The 18047-nt window shown below is 34.3% G+C and overlaps 1 protein-coding gene across 1 annotated transcript in view; it reads left to right on the top strand.

Moving 5' to 3' along the window:
- Positions 1-18047, top strand: part of METAP2 (methionyl aminopeptidase 2) — a 29974-nt gene that overhangs the window by 7803 nt on the left and 4124 nt on the right. The window contains exons 3-8 of the mRNA XM_069584226.1: positions 3657-3722; positions 7173-7275; positions 13757-13918; positions 14650-14831; positions 15588-15682; positions 15932-16028. Coding sequence (XP_069440327.1) covers positions 3657-3722; positions 7173-7275; positions 13757-13918; positions 14650-14831; positions 15588-15682; positions 15932-16028 — 705 coding nt within the window. The remainder of the gene's footprint in view (positions 1-3656; positions 3723-7172; positions 7276-13756; positions 13919-14649; positions 14832-15587; positions 15683-15931; positions 16029-18047) is intronic.

Raw genomic sequence — 18047 nt, forward strand, 5'->3', positions numbered from 1 at the left:
ACTCTGGGGGTCTAGGTTTCGAATTTGGGTGACAGGATGTTGGTACCATTGATTGAAATGGTGAGGTAAAGAGGGAAAGTTGGTTAAGAGATTAGAAGGGGGTGCTGCAGGCCAAAAGGTTACGCTGAGTTTAATTTTAGATTTGTTTATTTGTAAACGGGGGTATTGATGTGGAAAGTTAATCCTGTGGGTGTTTGGTGATGTGCTGACCCTGGTGGCTCAGGCCATAAAGAATCTGCCTGCAATGCAGGAGACTAGGGTTTGACCCCTGGGTCAGGAAGATCCACTCCAGTATTCTTGCCTGGGAAACTCCATGGAGAGAGGAGCCTGGCAGCCTACAGTCTGTCGGGTCTCAAAGAGTCTGACACAGCTGAGCACCATACCCAACATATAGGCCTGTCCAGTTAACCTTTTCATCCCACAAAGGATGCTCCCTTTGCCCTTTTGTACTCGGTTCTCTTGCTCTGTTTGCTGACTCCCGGTAACTTTTGATGTATTTTCTGTTGGTGACTTTTGATATATTTTCTGTTCCTATAGTTTTTTCTACAATACTGTATGAATGGAATTTTTATAGTATGTAGCTATTTTGGTGTTTGACTTGTTTCACTTAGAATAATATTTTTGAGAGTTGTCCAGTTGCCTATGTATCAGTAATTCATCATTTTTTTATTGCTCAGGAATATTCCAAATTTGTTTGTCCATTTACTAGTTAATGACTATTTGGATTATTTCCAGATTTTGTCTCTTACGGATAAAGTTACTGTGATCATTTACATACGTGTAGGCTTATGTTTTCATTTCTTCTGAGTAAATACCTAAGAGTACAGTTGCTGGTAATGTGCTAAGTGTATGTTTAACCTCCTAAGAAACTTATCAAGCTGTTTTGCATTCCTGTCAGGAGTGTTTGAAAGTTCCGGTCCCTTTGTATCCTCATAAGCACTGGCACTGTTTATTTTAATTTTAGCTCAGTAGGTGTATAGTGGCATGTCATCTGTTCATATTTTTATTTGTCTTTCATTTATCTTTGAAGTATATGTTCAATACCATTTGTCTGTTTTTCAGTTGGGTTATTTGTTGTCTTACTGAGGTGTAAGTAGTTCTTTATCCAAGTTCTTCATCAGTTACATATTTTACAGCTCTTTTCCCCCATGCTTGTATTGTTTGTAGCCGAAAAGATTTTAATTTTGATGAAGTCCAGCTTATCAACTTTTTTACTTTCTGGGTCATATTTTTTGTGTCCTGTCCAAAAGTTAAATAATTGATGTCTTTAAAGTCATGAAGATTTTTCTCTTGTATTCTTCTCAGTAAGTTCTGTATGTGTCATAAATGTTAAAAGGAAGAACTGCTTTATATATATAATAAATGTTTTATATGCTTTGGTCTATGTCCATTTAGAATTAATTTTTATATATAGTGCAAGGTAAGGATTGAGATTTTTTTTTTTTAGCATACAGATGTCCAGTTGTCATATCAAGTATTAATTGATTTGAGCATAGTGCTAATGCAGAAAAGAACGGTCTCTGTCTACTTAGAGTATCCTGAGATGCTCTGAAAGATAGACATGTAAAAATATAAATTGTAGCATGATATGATAGGTGAAAGTATGAGCCTATGGTATTAAAATTTAGATCCTGGCTCTACCATCATTTTAGCACAAGTGGCCATTTTTCTGTGCTGAATAGCAACCTTGGACGTTGATAAAATGATTAACCTTAGGATGATCAAGTATCTGAGGAGTGTCATCTTACCCATTTTAAAGATGAAGATACCATGGTGGTGGAGGCTAATTAACTTGCCCAAGGTCACAGCGCTGGCAGGATTTTGAATGTGTTTGAAACTGGTTATACATCATGGAGCATTTGTTTCAGGCTCAGTCTAAGGTAAATTGCAGTGTGCTACATTGAATATTTGTCCAGAACAGAGACTGTCTTGTTTACTGTTCTGTTCCTATTGCCTGCCGCTGAAGAACTCAGCAAACATTTACTGGATGAATGAAGAAGGCTGCTGTTAAAACTGTAAAGCACGATATGCGAATTAGATTATATGATACATGAGGATGTTGAAAGTTGTGTTTTCCAAAATTTTTAGTGTTGTTTTTGTTAAAGCTTTGACTTGAGAAACCACTAATGAGTAAATCAGTAGTATTTGTTTTCTCTACTGTGTTTCTGTTGCTGCTGGAAGATTGAATATAAGAAACGTAATTTTGTTGGTCAAAAATTGCCAAATAATTGTAGTTTCCTATCACTCAGCCCATTAAAGCCTTAGATTATTTTACCTTCCTCTTTGCTAAGCTGCTGTTTCCTATATCTCAATTGGATGAAAATAAATATAAACAGGATAAACTAAAAGAACACTCGTTTATTGAATAGATTGAATATTTATCACGCGCTTGGCACTGTGCTTAATGGTGTCTAATCTTTAAGGAGCTCACAGACAAGTAGAGGTCAGTATAAATCAGTGATTGAGTGATAATTAGAATATATAGTGAGTGTGGTGAGATTTCTTTTATGGCTTGTATCAGTCCAGCAGTAAAAAGGGAGCACTTCGAACAGAAAATGTAAGCACTCATTTGACATTTTTTGATGAAGGTGGATTTTACTAAAATTATTAATGCTAAAGAACCATGAGTTGCTACCACTAGGTGAAACATTAAAAAAAAATACTATATGCTAGTCATACTATGAAACTATCAACTTCTAATTATCAGGAACAGTGTCCGATTCATCCCTTTTTCATAGTTATGTTATTTGTGAATAGAATAGCATACTTCAGAAATAATTGTTAAGATGTATTGAGCAGCATTTTTAGAAATTCAGACACTTAGGTCTATTTTTCATACCTTTATTTAAAATAGTTTAACCCCCTATTTAATCTTGGTCATAATTATTTTTTTTTTCTAAGTTTATGGGCATTGGGTTGCATAGAAAGTTGTCATAAAAACTGACAAGCAGATTGTGGCTGTTTTGGATAGTCTTTTGCCAACTGTTTTGGAAATAGTTCTCAGTTTTGGTCATCAGGTTCTTTTGAGAATCTGAGAACCTAGGAAAAGTAAGATTTTTTTTTTTAATACAATTTGACACATAAAGAGAACTCTTTCTTTGATAACAACTAGGTGGGAAAAGGTATTTTAAAATATGAGACCCCAATTACCTCTCACTGGATTAGGAATCAAGTGATATTCTTGGTCCAGTTCTACTATTTACTTATTAGGATTATCTTGGGCATGTCCCTTAAACATTTCTTGTTCAAGATTGTTTTGAGAATCACATGAGGTCATGAAATACAAGTGTTTAACTGCAAAGCATATATCAACTGTAACTAGTATCCTTTAAGATGAAGTTATATAGTCATTATTATACTGGTATTTAAGTAACACTAGTTATTTTTCTTAGCTTTAAAAAAATGTTATTTAATACATTGTTTATTAAAATGTCTTATTCAGCAATTCTTATATTTATAATAAATCAAAGTAAAGTTTATTAGTGCCTTTGATTGCACAAGTCAAATTCTGATACTTGAAGCTAAACAACATACAGAATTCTAGAGTATTGGGTCAACTTTGTCGTATGCTATTTAAGATGCACTCTGTGTACTTGTGTGCTTGTTTTGTCCCTCTGCTTATGAGGTTTAAATGAATTTGACATGTCTTCTCTTAGATGGAGATGGTGATGGAGATGGAGCAACTGGAAAGAAGAAGAAAAAGAAGAAGAAGAAGAGAGGACGTTAGTGTCTTTAGTTGATCCTACTTGCCAAATTACAAGTGGTTATTAATCAGCAGGCTTGAAGAGTAGGTTTGAAGTTGCCTAAGATCCTGGTATATGTTAGGGAAATAAATGATGGCCTAATAGAGTTAGAATTTAGTGAAACTTATTAGTATTATTTTCTTCAGTTATTATTTAGTCAAAGGATAATAATAAGTTTGTTGCATTTTACTGCAAGTTAGGGGTGAATTCTTAAAGAACTTTATAATTTAAAATTTGAATAATTCAGATAATTTTGTCAGTGATGAGTTAAATAATGCCACCATGTGGTAATAGAATAAACAGTTTGCAGTTCACCTACCAGTTTTGATATTAAAGAGATTCTTGACATAGTTAATGAGGAATCCCATTATTTAAAATTTGTGAATATGGTGAATTTTTATTAGTAATATTTGTATTGTGCTATTTCACATTCACTTAAAATATGATCCTACTTGTATTTTGTTTCTGTAAATAATACAGCCAAACATCTTAAGGGACCTGAAACTCTTAGGGAGAATAAGGGGTGACTGTGGTATTGGGGAACAAACATTGGGTTGGGAATCAGAATGAGTTCTAATCTTGGATGCCCTTTGGCATCAGGGACCATTGATTGTCTGGCTAAATCTTTAGGATAAAATTTTATGAATGAGAATATTGAGGGTTTGACTTTCATTTTTATCTCTGTGTTGAAAATACTCAAATTATGTTTTTTGAAAAGCTGTTAGCTCTGCTAGATATTTCCCTGATAAATCTCAGGTGTAGATGGCATTGCTTTCTTTCTAGTCAGGCATCTATTCTGGTTAGATCCTTCTACTCAGGACATCATTTCTGCCTCTAGCATAATCTGTATTTAATGAGCATAGGTTATTTGCTTTCTAGGAATCTCTAGGAATTATAATGTCATATTCCTTCCATTCAAAAATTGTTCATAGAGTGCTTTTAAGACATAATGTTACCTGAAAATGGCTTGAGAAAGATCTATTTCCCCAGATACTCTAAAATTGCTTCCTAATGAAGATAGGTAAGCAGGAAGGAGTGTTAAGAGGCTGCTTTGTATTTGCCCTTGGTAGACTCTTCCACTGAGGGCATTTTAGTGTGATACCATCCGCGTTTATTGTACCTCCTCTAAGGAGGTTGTTGAACTTGCTGTTCATTATATTTCTTTATGAACACTCTTGAAAGACCTCTTTTTGTCTGATCTTAGTATCAAGAATAATTGTGCTTTTCGTGAGTAGTTAAAGTGTTTTGTTGCAGAAATATGAAGTATGCAAATAATCTAAACCCCCCCAACCCCTTTTTGTTTTTTATTGACTGCTAGAGGATTTAGAGCCAAATCTAGTTTTGTATTGGCCTTATTTTAGGTTCTTTCTGTGTTTTGATTTTTTTGCTTTCTAATTTGCTTTGAATGTGTCTTATTTGTGTCATAAATCACTTCTGAAATAATCCAAATAATGTAATCAGGAGCAGTTTACATTTTCCTCATCTATAAAGTGAGAGAATCGTAAGTGATAGTTAATAATTAAGTGCAATACAGATACTTAAAATTGTCATAGTTTTAGATAATAACTTGGACATAGTAGATTATAATCATCAAAGGTTATCCAAGATTTCATCTAGTTCTTCGTTTTGTAGATGAGGAAACTGAGGCTTAGCACATTTAGCCATTTGTCCAAGTCACAGCTAATAAGTGGTAAAGGCTAGGCTTCAACTTATTTTGATTACAAATTATTTGAGTTTTCTCTGATGATCTTTTTGAGTCCTTTATCTTGTCTTAGTAATTTGTGGACAATATAAAAAGCATCTTTATTAGATTTGTAGATGAAATAAATTTCAGGATTATGAGATAATCCTTTGATTGACAAAAAAACAAGATTTCAAAAGAAAACTGAATTAACAATCTGAAATTTAAATAGACATATAAAATTAGTATAAGGTGATAGGTAGGATCCTAAGGATTTTGGATGCTTGTACAATGTGAAGGAAAATGCTAGGAATCCAGAACTTTAAGTAGCAGCAGGATTTTTAGAATCAACAGGGTAGTCTTATAATTATACCTTATTTGAACTATTAGTAGAAGTCAAATCTAGTACCAACTTAAACACTTAGAAGGCTGGTGAGTATGAGTGAAAGTGTTAAGAACCATATCCCTTAAAGTGGCTTCTTGTCACAGAGAGGAAGGAAGCAGTAGAAAAGAAGAGTAAAATTTTTTTAACTGCAAAGACTAAAGTAGAGCTAACAGATGAAAGTAATGGGAATATTACTTTATAGCAGCTATAGTTCTCCCAGAATGAATGGATTTTAGCTGGGGAGATAATGACTGCCTTCATTGTCAGGCATGTAGTGCCTTCTGTCAGGGATGTTAGAGGATTCCTGGACTTGAATGTGAAGCTTAAGTAGGTGACATCTAAGGTCATTTTTATTTCAAAATTCTAAATGTTCCCTCTCAGGAGGAACCTAAAATGGTGTTTCCCAAGTTTACTTGCCCATAGAACAATTCTAAACATTACACAAAAAGAGGAAAATAGTGTTCGTGAAATACTGAGTATTCCATTAAAAGAAGGAACCAAAAAGTGGTTTGTAGTTAAATGATTTGGCTCAGTTGTCATAAAATATGTGTTAAAATTTCAGATAAAAAACCTGTAACATAAGACAGGTTATAATCAAAAGATAACCACACACTTCAACTTGGTAGTTGGTAAATGCTGCAGGTATACATTGAAAGCAATGTATTGTATAAATTATGTAACTTTCTGACATTCCTTGGATACAGCATTGTTCTTTATAGAGTAAGAAGTATATAACTAGGTCTTATGCAGACTTTTAGAAGACACATCTCTAAACATTTTTAAAAAGCATTTTGGAACAGTGGTGTCTTAGAATATAGTTTGGGAAATAATGTGTCCTTAAAAAATATGCCAAGTACTGAAACTTTCCAAGTATTTGGAAATTTGTATGTGGTTCCTAAAGTCTTTTAGCACTGAGAATGTATATTTAACTTTTATACATAATATACCCTTCTAATAATTTTTTTACCTGTTTTATTAATACATAATGGCTTTTTATTTTATTGCTGTAGGATTTCTTATTTTCTTGTCGCTGCTTTGATTTTTATTTGTGAAAGCTGCTTCTATATGCTATTCCATTTCCAGTATAGTAAGTGAAGACAAAAACATTAGAAGTGTTCTTTGTGCCAAAGCATATACTATTTAAATACATAATGGAATTATGAGGAGTTGAATATTTTTATTCCCAAATAAGAGAAGGTGGCCACTGTGGTGAAATATCTTCTGTTTTTGACTGTAAAAGTGATAACAAGGAGGTTCCTTAGTCAGGACATGTAATAACAATTAGGAACTGAGAAAAACTGTAATGATAACTGCTAATTTTGTTTTTAACTACAGAAGTTAATGCTTTATTTGTATCTCACAGCAAAAGTTCAAACAGACCCTCCCTCAGTTCCAATATGTGACCTGTATCCTAATGGTGTATTTCCCAAAGGACAAGAATGCGAATACCCACCCACACAAGATGGGTAAGGATCACAAAATAACTTCCAGTTTGACGTTCAAAAATTGTAGCTTAGCAATAAAGTGGATTTGATTTTTCTTGAAACTTTGCTCTACTACCTAAATAAAAAAACTTATGAATTTGTTTCAGAGGAAATACAGTAGAAGCCCTCTTATCCAAAGTGATTGGGACCAGTAGTTGGTTAATCGTTACTGATAAGAGTTAACTTAAAGCAGGCATTTGTTTTTCATCATTGTTGATCCTTAAGTGTAGATTGCATTGGACTCCACTTTTTTTTCCTGTGAGCTATATCCATAATGCACTGAGTCCGTTTCATTTTGAGTTTCAGTGAACAGCAAGAACTAAGTAATCTGAGGGCTGATGGCTGTATCTTTACATCTTTTTTCTGAAATCATTTCCATTTGACAGAAGTGTTTTTTGAAAACTTCTCTAGAGTAGTCAATTTAGTTTTCATAGAAACAATTGTTTTTAGTAATGTATAATTAAATTACATCATTGCAGTAGCAAGTACAGATGATTTATACTGGTTTGGGCACAGATCACTTGATTTTTGGAAGTGTTCTGAAAGAGTACGTTTTTTTCTGGTTAGCAGACAAGCTAAGAGTCTGGATGCTGGGACCAAACTATCTACATTTGAATCCCAGTTCTAACACTTACTAGCTTTGTGACTTGGGCAAGTAATTTATCATGTTTGTGCTTTCATATCCTAATCCATAACATGGGCACTTCATAGCATTGTTGAGAGGAATAATATTTAGTATTTAGTAGAGTGATAGACACATAGTAAGCATTAAGTAAGTGTTAGCTACTGTTAGAACAGGATCCCAATCACTAATATTCAGAATACAGTGGGCATTGGTCCATATAATTTACAGGGATAATCAGGAGCATTGGTTGCAATAGTTGCAATAATCCAGTGGTTGCAATAGTTGGTTAAGAAAGCTTCTACTGTCCCATTGTTTCCTTGACCTACATAAAGACATCATTGTTTTTCTTTAAACTTAGAAAGGAACATGATGTTATGTTTTATTGCATGGGCATTTTTTCTTTGAATTTGAATACATCAGTCACTATCCCTATCTTAAGCATTTTAGAATATCATAAACATGGAGTTTTGTATTAATTACCTAAATTTTCATGGTACATACAATGTGATCACACTTATTTTTTAATGTGATCTTATTTATTTATTTATTTAGCTTGCTTGTTTCCTCTTTCTTCCAGACCCATGTAACCACCTAGCAGGTAGCCTTCCATATTTTCCTATGTTGATGTATGTGTACATCTGTCTCTACTTGTGTAAGGAGAGTGTTTTCGTCATTGTCTGGTGTACAAAAGTAGGATTGTAGGTACACTTTTTTCTCCTCCGTGCTTTTCTCATCAGGGCTGCATCTTGGAAGTCCCTCCAAGTCAATCAAAATATTGATCGATTATTAAGCTCTGTTATTCTTTTGAATGGCTGCATAATATTCTGTGGTGTGATCATACAGTGCTTTATTCCACCATTTTAATTGATGAGCATTCACTTTGCCTCCAGTTTTGGTGTTTTTTTTGCCATTATAAACCATTTGCAATAAGGCATGTACATATATTTATGCATATATATGTATATATACATATATGTATTTGGATAGACACATATATCTCCATATATGCCAGCAGTTTTATTATGTGATAGTTCTTCAGGAGTGGAATTGCCAAATTAATATATTAATATTTTATGATTCCCACATTGCTAGTGATTTTGAGCCTCTTTTGATTATTGGTTTTATTCTTTTGCTCTTAAGGAAATTTAAAGATTTTAAATAACAGTATGTATTCATATTTTGTACTTTTGTGTTCTTAGAAATCTCTTATTTTCTTAAAACTTTTTTTTTTGTTTTATCACATCTTGAATTGGTCTGGAATTTTTGGTGTAAGGTCTGGAGTGCTAATTTTATTTTGTTTTAAATGGGTAGTCAGTTTGTGTTACAGTTGTTTGTTTAGTAGTTTTGTTCTATTTAATTGAATGACCACCTTTGCCATATACTGCTCTCATGCAATGGAACTCTCTTCTCTTGCATAATGGAACCAATTTCTGTATTATTTATTCTGTTCACTCATCTCTTTGTCTATTTCTGTACTATTTATTTTGATAATCTGATGAGTCAATGTGCTTCTCTGCCATACAGCCCAACCAAACATAATTCTTACAGTTTTTTTAGGTACTTTTGGTCATATTTTTAGTTTTAACACACATATGCACAGAAAAATGCCCTTCTTACTGGAATCCCATCATAATTATGTATTTGTTTCAGAAAAGTGACAGTTGTATCATAGTATCCAATGTCATTATATATTTTCCAACCCATTCTGATTTTTTTTAACATACATCCTCTTTTTTTTTGGTTATATTTGTTTGTAAACATTTTATTCTATTACTGATGTGAACGAGATATTTTTATTTCCATTTCTGTTTTCTAATTGCTGAAGGGCCAGAAAGCCATTGATTTCCTATACTTGTTAATACACTGTTAATAGGAAACTGGAAGTAATGTTTAATACAAGGAGAAAACTGAAATTTTGTGTATCTTAGAAACTACCCTTTCCTTTTTGGTGTCATTTTCTGATGCAGATTAAACATTGTGTAAGTAAAGTAGCTTCTGCTTTTGAAACAATACAGGAAGATGTTACATATTATTATATCTCTTGGAGAAATAATGCGTGTACTGGTTTTCTGAAGTATTTGAGAGGTGTTCATTTTTGGGTGGGCTACCAGAGAAGTAGATGTTGTGTCCTTTCCATGGCTGCCACATATGCAGGCTCCTGATGTCAGTTTCTTTCACTTAGGTAAGATGATATTCAGATTCTTTTGGTGTATCATTATTATTTTCCCTCTTGTAATTGGTAATTTTGGGGAAGTTACTTTGAGAATGTAAACATCTCATTCCTTAGGAACATCTTCCTTACATGTAGAAATTCATGATTTTGGGAATCAGTTTTTACTAGGATGGTTGTTGCTCTTAAATTTTTTTTAACATTTTATGTGCATTTTCTGTGTTATTAAAGTTTTTTGAAACCAATTTTTAATGGCTATAATGCTGTTCTGTCTGTATCTAGCCTAATTTTATTATTTCCCTATTTTCAAATATTAATACTATTTTCAGTTTTTTACCACTAGAAAAATTTCTGTGGTGAACATCTTGGTATGTTAATTGAATCTGATTTTTCTCATTTCGGATCAATAGAAATGGAACAAAGAATTATTTGAAATTCTTGATTTATATTTCTAAATTGAGTAGGCAGTTTTTTGGGACATTTGTTAATTTTCCAAGCAGTACATATTCATTGTCATACAATTAGGAAATATAGATAAGCAAAAGAGAAAATAAAAAATTTCCATAAATCTGCCTGTGAATTAAAATCAGTTTACTGTCTACTATGAGTTTTACCTTATTTGATCACTTGGTTAATGTGGTTATAGCCAGCTGTTTCTTATTTAAAATTCTTTTTGCAGTTTCCAAGTAATCTATAGGGTACTGTTAGAATATTCTTTTTTTTTTTTAAGTCTTAATTATTTTAATATCTGTTGATGATCCTTGCTTTGTCAGTTATTTTATGAGGACTTCAGAATGCTGAATATCTAATTCTGACATTTTTTCTACAGTTGTTTTTTTTTTTAAATTTATTTAAATTGGAGGTTAATTACTTTACAATACACTTATTTGTTAACATTATTCTAGAAGAATTTTCCTTTACCAGCTATAGTTGGGAACCAACTGTACTGTCTTCTCATAGACAGTGTAAACACACTTTTTTTTTTTCCCGCCAAGCTGTATGGCTTGTGGAATCTTAGTTCCCTGACCAGGGAATGAACCCAGGCCCTTGGCAGTGGAGAGTGGAGAATTCTAAAGGCTGGACTACCAGGGAATTCCCTCTTTTTCTCTTTAAATACCACTTTTCACAGGAAGGAGTTGATGTCAGCATGTGTACTTAATTTTTTCTGGGCTAATGACATGTGTTTTTTTAAGATACACATTTTTAAATGGTTTTGGTAAATGTGACATGTAGTACCTTAAAATGCAAATAGTGGCTCAGATGGTTAAGAATCTGTCTGCAATGCGGGAGACCTGAGTTCAGTCCCTGGGTCAGGAAGATCCCTGGAGAAGGGAATGGCAACCCACTCCAGTATTCTTGCCTGGAGGATCCCATGGATAGAGGAGCCTTTCAGATACCTTTGTGTCTTTTGGTCTTCTATTTTTTCTGCTTTTAACACATCCAGTAATAAAAATGATGAAATATTTAAGATTCAGAAATCAAAGAGGTGTGAAGAATTTACATATTCTATAAACATTTCCTGTAAAGATTCTGTTGAAAGCAACTGTTTTGATAGTTCTGTTTTGACATAATTTTGTAAAAAAGCATATGTCACCTGTCAGTTTAATTAATTCCTTTCTAAAATATTTATGACTTACAATGGTTTTTAAATTTTTGTCTATCTTAATTATTTTAATATCTGTTGATGATCCTTGCTTTGTCAATTATTTTATGAGGACTTCAGAATGCTGAATATCTAATTCTGACATTTTTTCTACAGTTGTTTTTTTTTAATTTATTTAAATTAAAAATCAAACTTAGGAAAAGGGAGACTCCTTCATATTTTCTCTCTCACTTGGACCTTGAATTAAAATTATAGACCCTGACAGTAGGTTCTCCAATATCTCTAATGACTTTCATCTTAAATTCAAGACTTAGCAAAATAATTTATTTAAATTCAGTTTTTGATCAGTAGTTCTTTACTGGCAGTGCAGAACATTACATAACCTTGTGAAGAATCCACTGCTTCAAGAGGCAGCTATGCAACCTTCAGAAGTGTAAGATAGTCATGAGATCTGTTGACTTCAATATTGGGGATCTTATTGTATCATGTTCTGATTGTAAAATGTCAAATAGCATTTGACATTTAATTAAACTTATGTTTTAACCTATAAGAAATCACTTTGAAGAATCTTAACAGTTGGATTGAGAAGAAATTGGGAATTCATAATGACCAATTCTCTTTTCATTGCCTGAATACATGATATCCATCAGTTCCCTGTGGACATAGCCTTTTGTCTTACCACTCTATCAAACATTAGTTGATACTTTTGCTTTCCACAAAATCTTTGGCTTTTGAAGCAAAAGATGCTTCAGCCTTTGCTGCCAGGAATGGCTATAGCTATATGTGCCAGAATTATCTGAAAATAAAGCCAGTACTCTTGTGCCTAAGACTGATTTATTCTTAGAACATTTGGGTTCCTGGTTTTCTGGGAAGAGATTTGGACTTGTGGGAGAGAAAAGGCTAGACTGATAAGTGTGTAATGGGTTTAAAACTGACCTTAAACTGGTGGTACTGTAATATTTCAGTTTTCTGAAAATATCAGTAGATAGATCCAAAATATATTTCCAAACAGTAAACAGCTAAAGAAGCCTCTGTGATTCTTAAATACTCCAAGTTTCACATAGGACAGCTCCTTCGGGCCTGTGTAGCAAATCAGAGGTGGTAGATGTTGGCACAGGTAGCTGCTGCTGCAATAGGAAGTAATCATAGTGAACTTGATGATGACACACAGAAAAACTCAAAGCATTTTGAGTCACTATTTTAGCAGGCTGCAGCTTAAAGCAGTTGGGTAAACTCTTATAGAGACTCAGATTGTAAATATTTTAGGTCTTGAGTATTAATTCATTGCTGTTGAGCGTGAAAGTAGCTATGGATGATATGTAAATAAATGGGCATAGCTATGTCACAGAATGGTTTTATTTACAAAATAGGTGCCAGGCTGGATTTGCCTGCAGGCTGTAGTTTGCTGACCGCCAACTTTGAGGCAAATAAAAATTATTTCTTGAAGGCATCACTCTTACACTAAGTATAATTTTTACTTCAGTGATCACTGACTTGTGAATTTTGTATTCAGTATTGCTTAAGAATCTGTGAAAACTATAAGAACAAAAGACTTTCATTTGAAAAGTTACTGTTTTTGAAATGTACTGCTTAAAAAGGGAGTCAGTAGATCTCTTCATTCCCAAATACTGAATATAAAAATCAGTTACCCTAGCAGCTTTAGAATATGAGCCATCTCCTTCAAGGAAGATGTTTTATATATGTGTGTGTGTGTGTGTGTGTGTGTGTGTGTGTGTATAAAATTAGAAAAATCCTACAAAAGCACATAATTTATGTTTTTGGGTTTAGTACTTGCCCTGTTGGTGAAGTTAAATGCTAATATTTGGTTTACCTTTAAAATTTATATTACCTGGAGTGAAAGAATGACTCTTTTTCTAAGAGTCTTATGAAAGGTTTAACTTGATTTGGCTTGGTTGTAACTGTATTTCAGAAACTTTGCTGACTTTTAATAAAAATCTGAGTATGTAATTTTTTGCCTGGAATATCTTAGTGTATTTTATCTCAGCTATTATGCTTATTTTGCTGTTTCTTAAATAACTAATGCTATACTGTGCATACTATAAAGGCGAACAGCTGCTTGGAGAACTACAAGTGAAGAAAAGAAAGCATTAGATCAAGCTAGTGAAGAGATTTGGAATGATTTTCGAGAAGCTGCAGAAGCACATCGACAAGTTAGAAAATATGTTATGAGCTGGATCAAGCCTGGGATGACAATGATAGAAATCTGGTAAAAGGAACATGTTTCTGTAAGACTGTGATAAAAAAGTGTTTTTAGCTCTGACTCTTCAGGTTTATAATGTTTGTCTTTGATAACTGCCTTGTCAAAGATCTTTAAATGAAGGCTCTAGAAATACCTTCTGTAATCCTCATAGTGTTGATGTAACGAGGAAACCGTAAGAGGGTGTTTGCGTCTCATCCATCCTGTTCTGTGCTCGTGTTCTCATACGTACAGGTGCACGCATCCCTGGCTCTTATTTTCTGTTTGGAAACCTGTTATTTTGCTAGCCAACAAGTAATATTAAATTAAAATTCTGGGACACAAAACATTTAGAATGCAATGAAGAAAGTGATTATTTCTCCAGTTTTCCCCTTGAGAAATAATTAGCTGTAGGGCAACTTAATTCTCTGATTCTAAGAATTTTTAAAACTTGCAACATTGAGAAAAATGTAATCAGCCTTTAGTCTAAGTCAAGAATCTTATTTCCTGATAAGCTGAAAGTGGATCATGTTTTTCTAGTGGATTTCTAGTGGGTTAAATTCTCTTTATATTTTTAGAGATGAACTGTTTTCATAGTAGTTATTTAGTCGGAGAACTGTTACTTAGTCACATCCAGATGGTGCTCAGATCACTCCCAGAAAGTAATTTAAGAGTTTCAGTCAACTTTCTGAACTTGATGAGCTGTAAGGTACATCAAGGGTAAGAATGTAAAAGTAAAGAAGTTCTTTCTCTTTTTTTAGTGAGAAGTTGGAAGACTGTTCACGAAAGTTAATAAAAGAGAATGGATTAAACGCAGGCCTGGCATTTCCTACCGGGTGTTCTCTGAATAACTGTGCTGCCCATTATACTCCCAATGCTGGTGACACAACAGTATTACAGTATGATGACATCTGTAAGATAGACTTTGGAACACATATAAGTGGTGAGTTCTTAGAAATAATTCCTTGGGTAGGGCTGTAGATGTTGAACTCTTTGAACATTTTCCCTTTTTGATGTCTCACTTTTCAGTAGAGCTATTAATATGTTGAGGCAGATTTTGAGATTTATGTTAAAGCATCCTACTTAATGGAATTCAGTGAAAACTGTTGGGTAATTGAGGTTTGTTACCTCTTACAGCAAGGACTGAAAAATAGAATCTTACATTTTCATTCAGGTCATTGTTTCAGGCTTTTTTATTCATATAACAACAGTAAACATTTACTCAGAACCTTTGAGTTTACCAACCTTTGTATATAATCGTTAGCTTTTCTCAGTTCTTTCCTACACCCTGTTAGGTAAGTACCTTTTACTTTCACTTAACAGGTGAGAAAGCAAAGCTCAGATTTAAACACTTGAGGTCTTACTAACTGGAGAAGCTAGTTGATGGTTAGTGTCCTGTGCACCTGTACATTTTCTCTGCCCACTTGTGCTACTTAGTTCTCCAGGCTTTCTCAGTTTGATTTGTTTCTATTTTTGTATAACTGCCTGGTGAGTACTGAATTGGCGCTTTCTTGAAGTAACCCTGGAATTAACTTTTGTCATTTTGAAACAGTGATTATGAATGCCGTCTAGGGACTTGAAGTTCTGCCTTCATTAGAGCCCATCATTTTGTTTTTCTGTTAATTAGCAAGGTTAATTTAGATGCTATAAAGTAGGTAATTTGACTAACTGATAATTAAACACAAATTTTATCTTTCAGGTAGAATTATCGATTGTGCTTTTACTGTCACTTTTAATCCCAAATATGATACATTATTAAAAGCTGTAAAAGATGCCACTAACACTGGAATAAAGGTATGTGAACTGTAAGCACCATCTCATTTAATATATTTTGAGCACTTTATAGCCTGTTTAAGGACTTTGGGTTATGTAAGACTGGTCTACCACCCTTAGGGTTTTAAGTGAGTTATTGTAGTACAGTGTATGGAAGGCTTTTATAGGTGAGGTTATTTCTGATTGTCCCTTATTTTAAGATATTAAAAACTTAAGTTCCTGTAAAATTCTGTACCTTGAGTAACAGAGTATACGTGATTCTATTCTTAGTGTGCCGGAATTGATGTTCGTCTCTGTGATGTTGGTGAGGCTATCCAAGAAGTTATGGAATCCTATGAAGTTGAAATAGATGGGAAGACATACCAAGGTATGTTATCTAAAAATGCATCTTATTTTGAAATGTCTTAACTTGGCATAAATAATTTTGCAAGATGGTGTTGAGTGCTTTCTTTGGGTCAGCTGCTGTATCTTTCTCTCTCGGAAACTGAGAATATAAAGAGGGGAAACAAGGGAAATGACCTGTTCATGGTAGGAATTCTGTGGTAGCTAGTTGACCTGTTCATGGTAGGAATTCTGTGGTAGCTAGTTGCTGGGAACTGTTAGTCTTCTCTGGTCGCTGTTAAGACATGGGAGGATTTATCCCAGGGTGACCAGATGTAGGCTAGATTTTCTGTGACTAGTTACAAGGCTCAGGCAGAAGTAAGAGGCCCTTTCCATTGATGACTCCTCCCCTCTATTTTTATGTTGAATTCAGAATTTAGAGACCAGTTAATTCCTTGTGTTAATCCCTTCCTGTAATGTTTATTCCCTTTACTGCCTAGTCTTTCACAGCCATTGCCAATCTACACAATCCCAGAGTCACCTGTATGTTCTGGCGTTGTCAGTCCAGCCTTTCTCCACTTTCCAGGGTCTGTCCGACCACTTTCCAGCCACCATTCTCCTTCCTAATCTATGCTCATTGCTCTCTCTGTCTCTTGTCTTAAAAACTTCCCTATGGAATATTTCCTACATTTTCTTTAACCAAATCGAGGAAGCATGGAGACGCTCATGCTCCTTGCCCCTCAGGAAACTCACATCATTCAGTGGTCCTTGCATTCCCCTGCTGATACTTTTGGACTTGGTGTCTCTCCCAACTGCACAGTGTTTCTTTCCTGTAAGACTTGATGGTGCTTGTTGCTCTCTTGCAGATCCTTAAACCTGTGAACATCTGTACAAATAACAAATTCTTTAAAAAAATTTTTTTTAATTTTTATTAATTTTTACTTGGTGTTTTTTTGTTGTTGTTGTTGTTGCAGTGAGTTTTCGTTGCTGCCTGCAGGCTTTATTGCCATATACGGGCTTCTCATTGTGGTGGCTTCTCTTGTTATGCAGCACAGGCTCTAGGCGCGCAGGCTTCAGTATTGCGACTCTCCGGGCTTGACTGCTCCATGGCATGTGGAATCTTCCTGGCCCAGGGATAGAACGCGTGTCCCTTGCATTTGCAGGAGGATTCTTATCCCCTGCACTACCAGGGAGGTCCCACATAAAAAATTCTTAAGGCTTCTCACACATGGATGGGAGGTGTTAACGGCTAATGAAGAAAACTTGCTTTGGAGTTAGGCAAGTCTATCTTTGAGCTTAGATAACTTCTTTTTATTTTTTGGTTTTAATTTTTTTTAATGTGTTTATTTTTAATTGAGGGATTAATTACTTTACAGTATTGTGTTGATTTCTACCAAACATCAACATGAATCAGCCATAGATTTACCCATTTCCCCTCCTACTTGAACATCCCTCCTACCCTCCTCACCCTACCCTTCTAGGTTGTTATCTAGCCCTGATTTGAGTTCCCTGACTCATACAGCAAGTTCCCATTGGCTGGCTGTTTTACATACAATAATATATGTTTCCATGTTACTCTCTTCATCCATCTCGCCCTCTCCTTCCTCCCCCTTGCAGCTGTGTCCATAAGTGTTCTCTATGTCTGTGTCTCCATTGCTGCTCTGCAGTTAGGCTCATCAGTACCATCTTTAGATAACATCTATAACTCTGACTGTAATGGGATTCATGATACCATGTTTTTTGTTTTGTTTTTGAGAAATGTAAATTTTATGACATGCCTGGAATTTATTAGTATTCAAAAAATATTTGTTGTTTCCCACCCCCAGTTTTGGGATTGGTCCCGCAACGAATAATACTTAAGTTTCTCTCAGATTCTCTTTCCCTTCCATTTTCTCCTTATTCTACAACCTTGGTTGGAATGTGGTCTGCCTTTCAAGGCACAGTAGGTGACAGTTTGACTTAAGGTTTAGTCACCACATAACAGTTTCTTGCATGAAATGTTGAAATCCTTAATATCTACATTCTTACCTCTTCCATTAAGCCGATGCAGCATTTTAGGTTCTAT

This window comes from Ovis canadensis, chromosome 3 (genome assembly GCF_042477335.2).
Source record: "Ovis canadensis isolate MfBH-ARS-UI-01 breed Bighorn chromosome 3, ARS-UI_OviCan_v2, whole genome shotgun sequence".
NCBI lineage: Eukaryota > Metazoa > Chordata > Mammalia > Artiodactyla > Bovidae > Ovis > Ovis canadensis.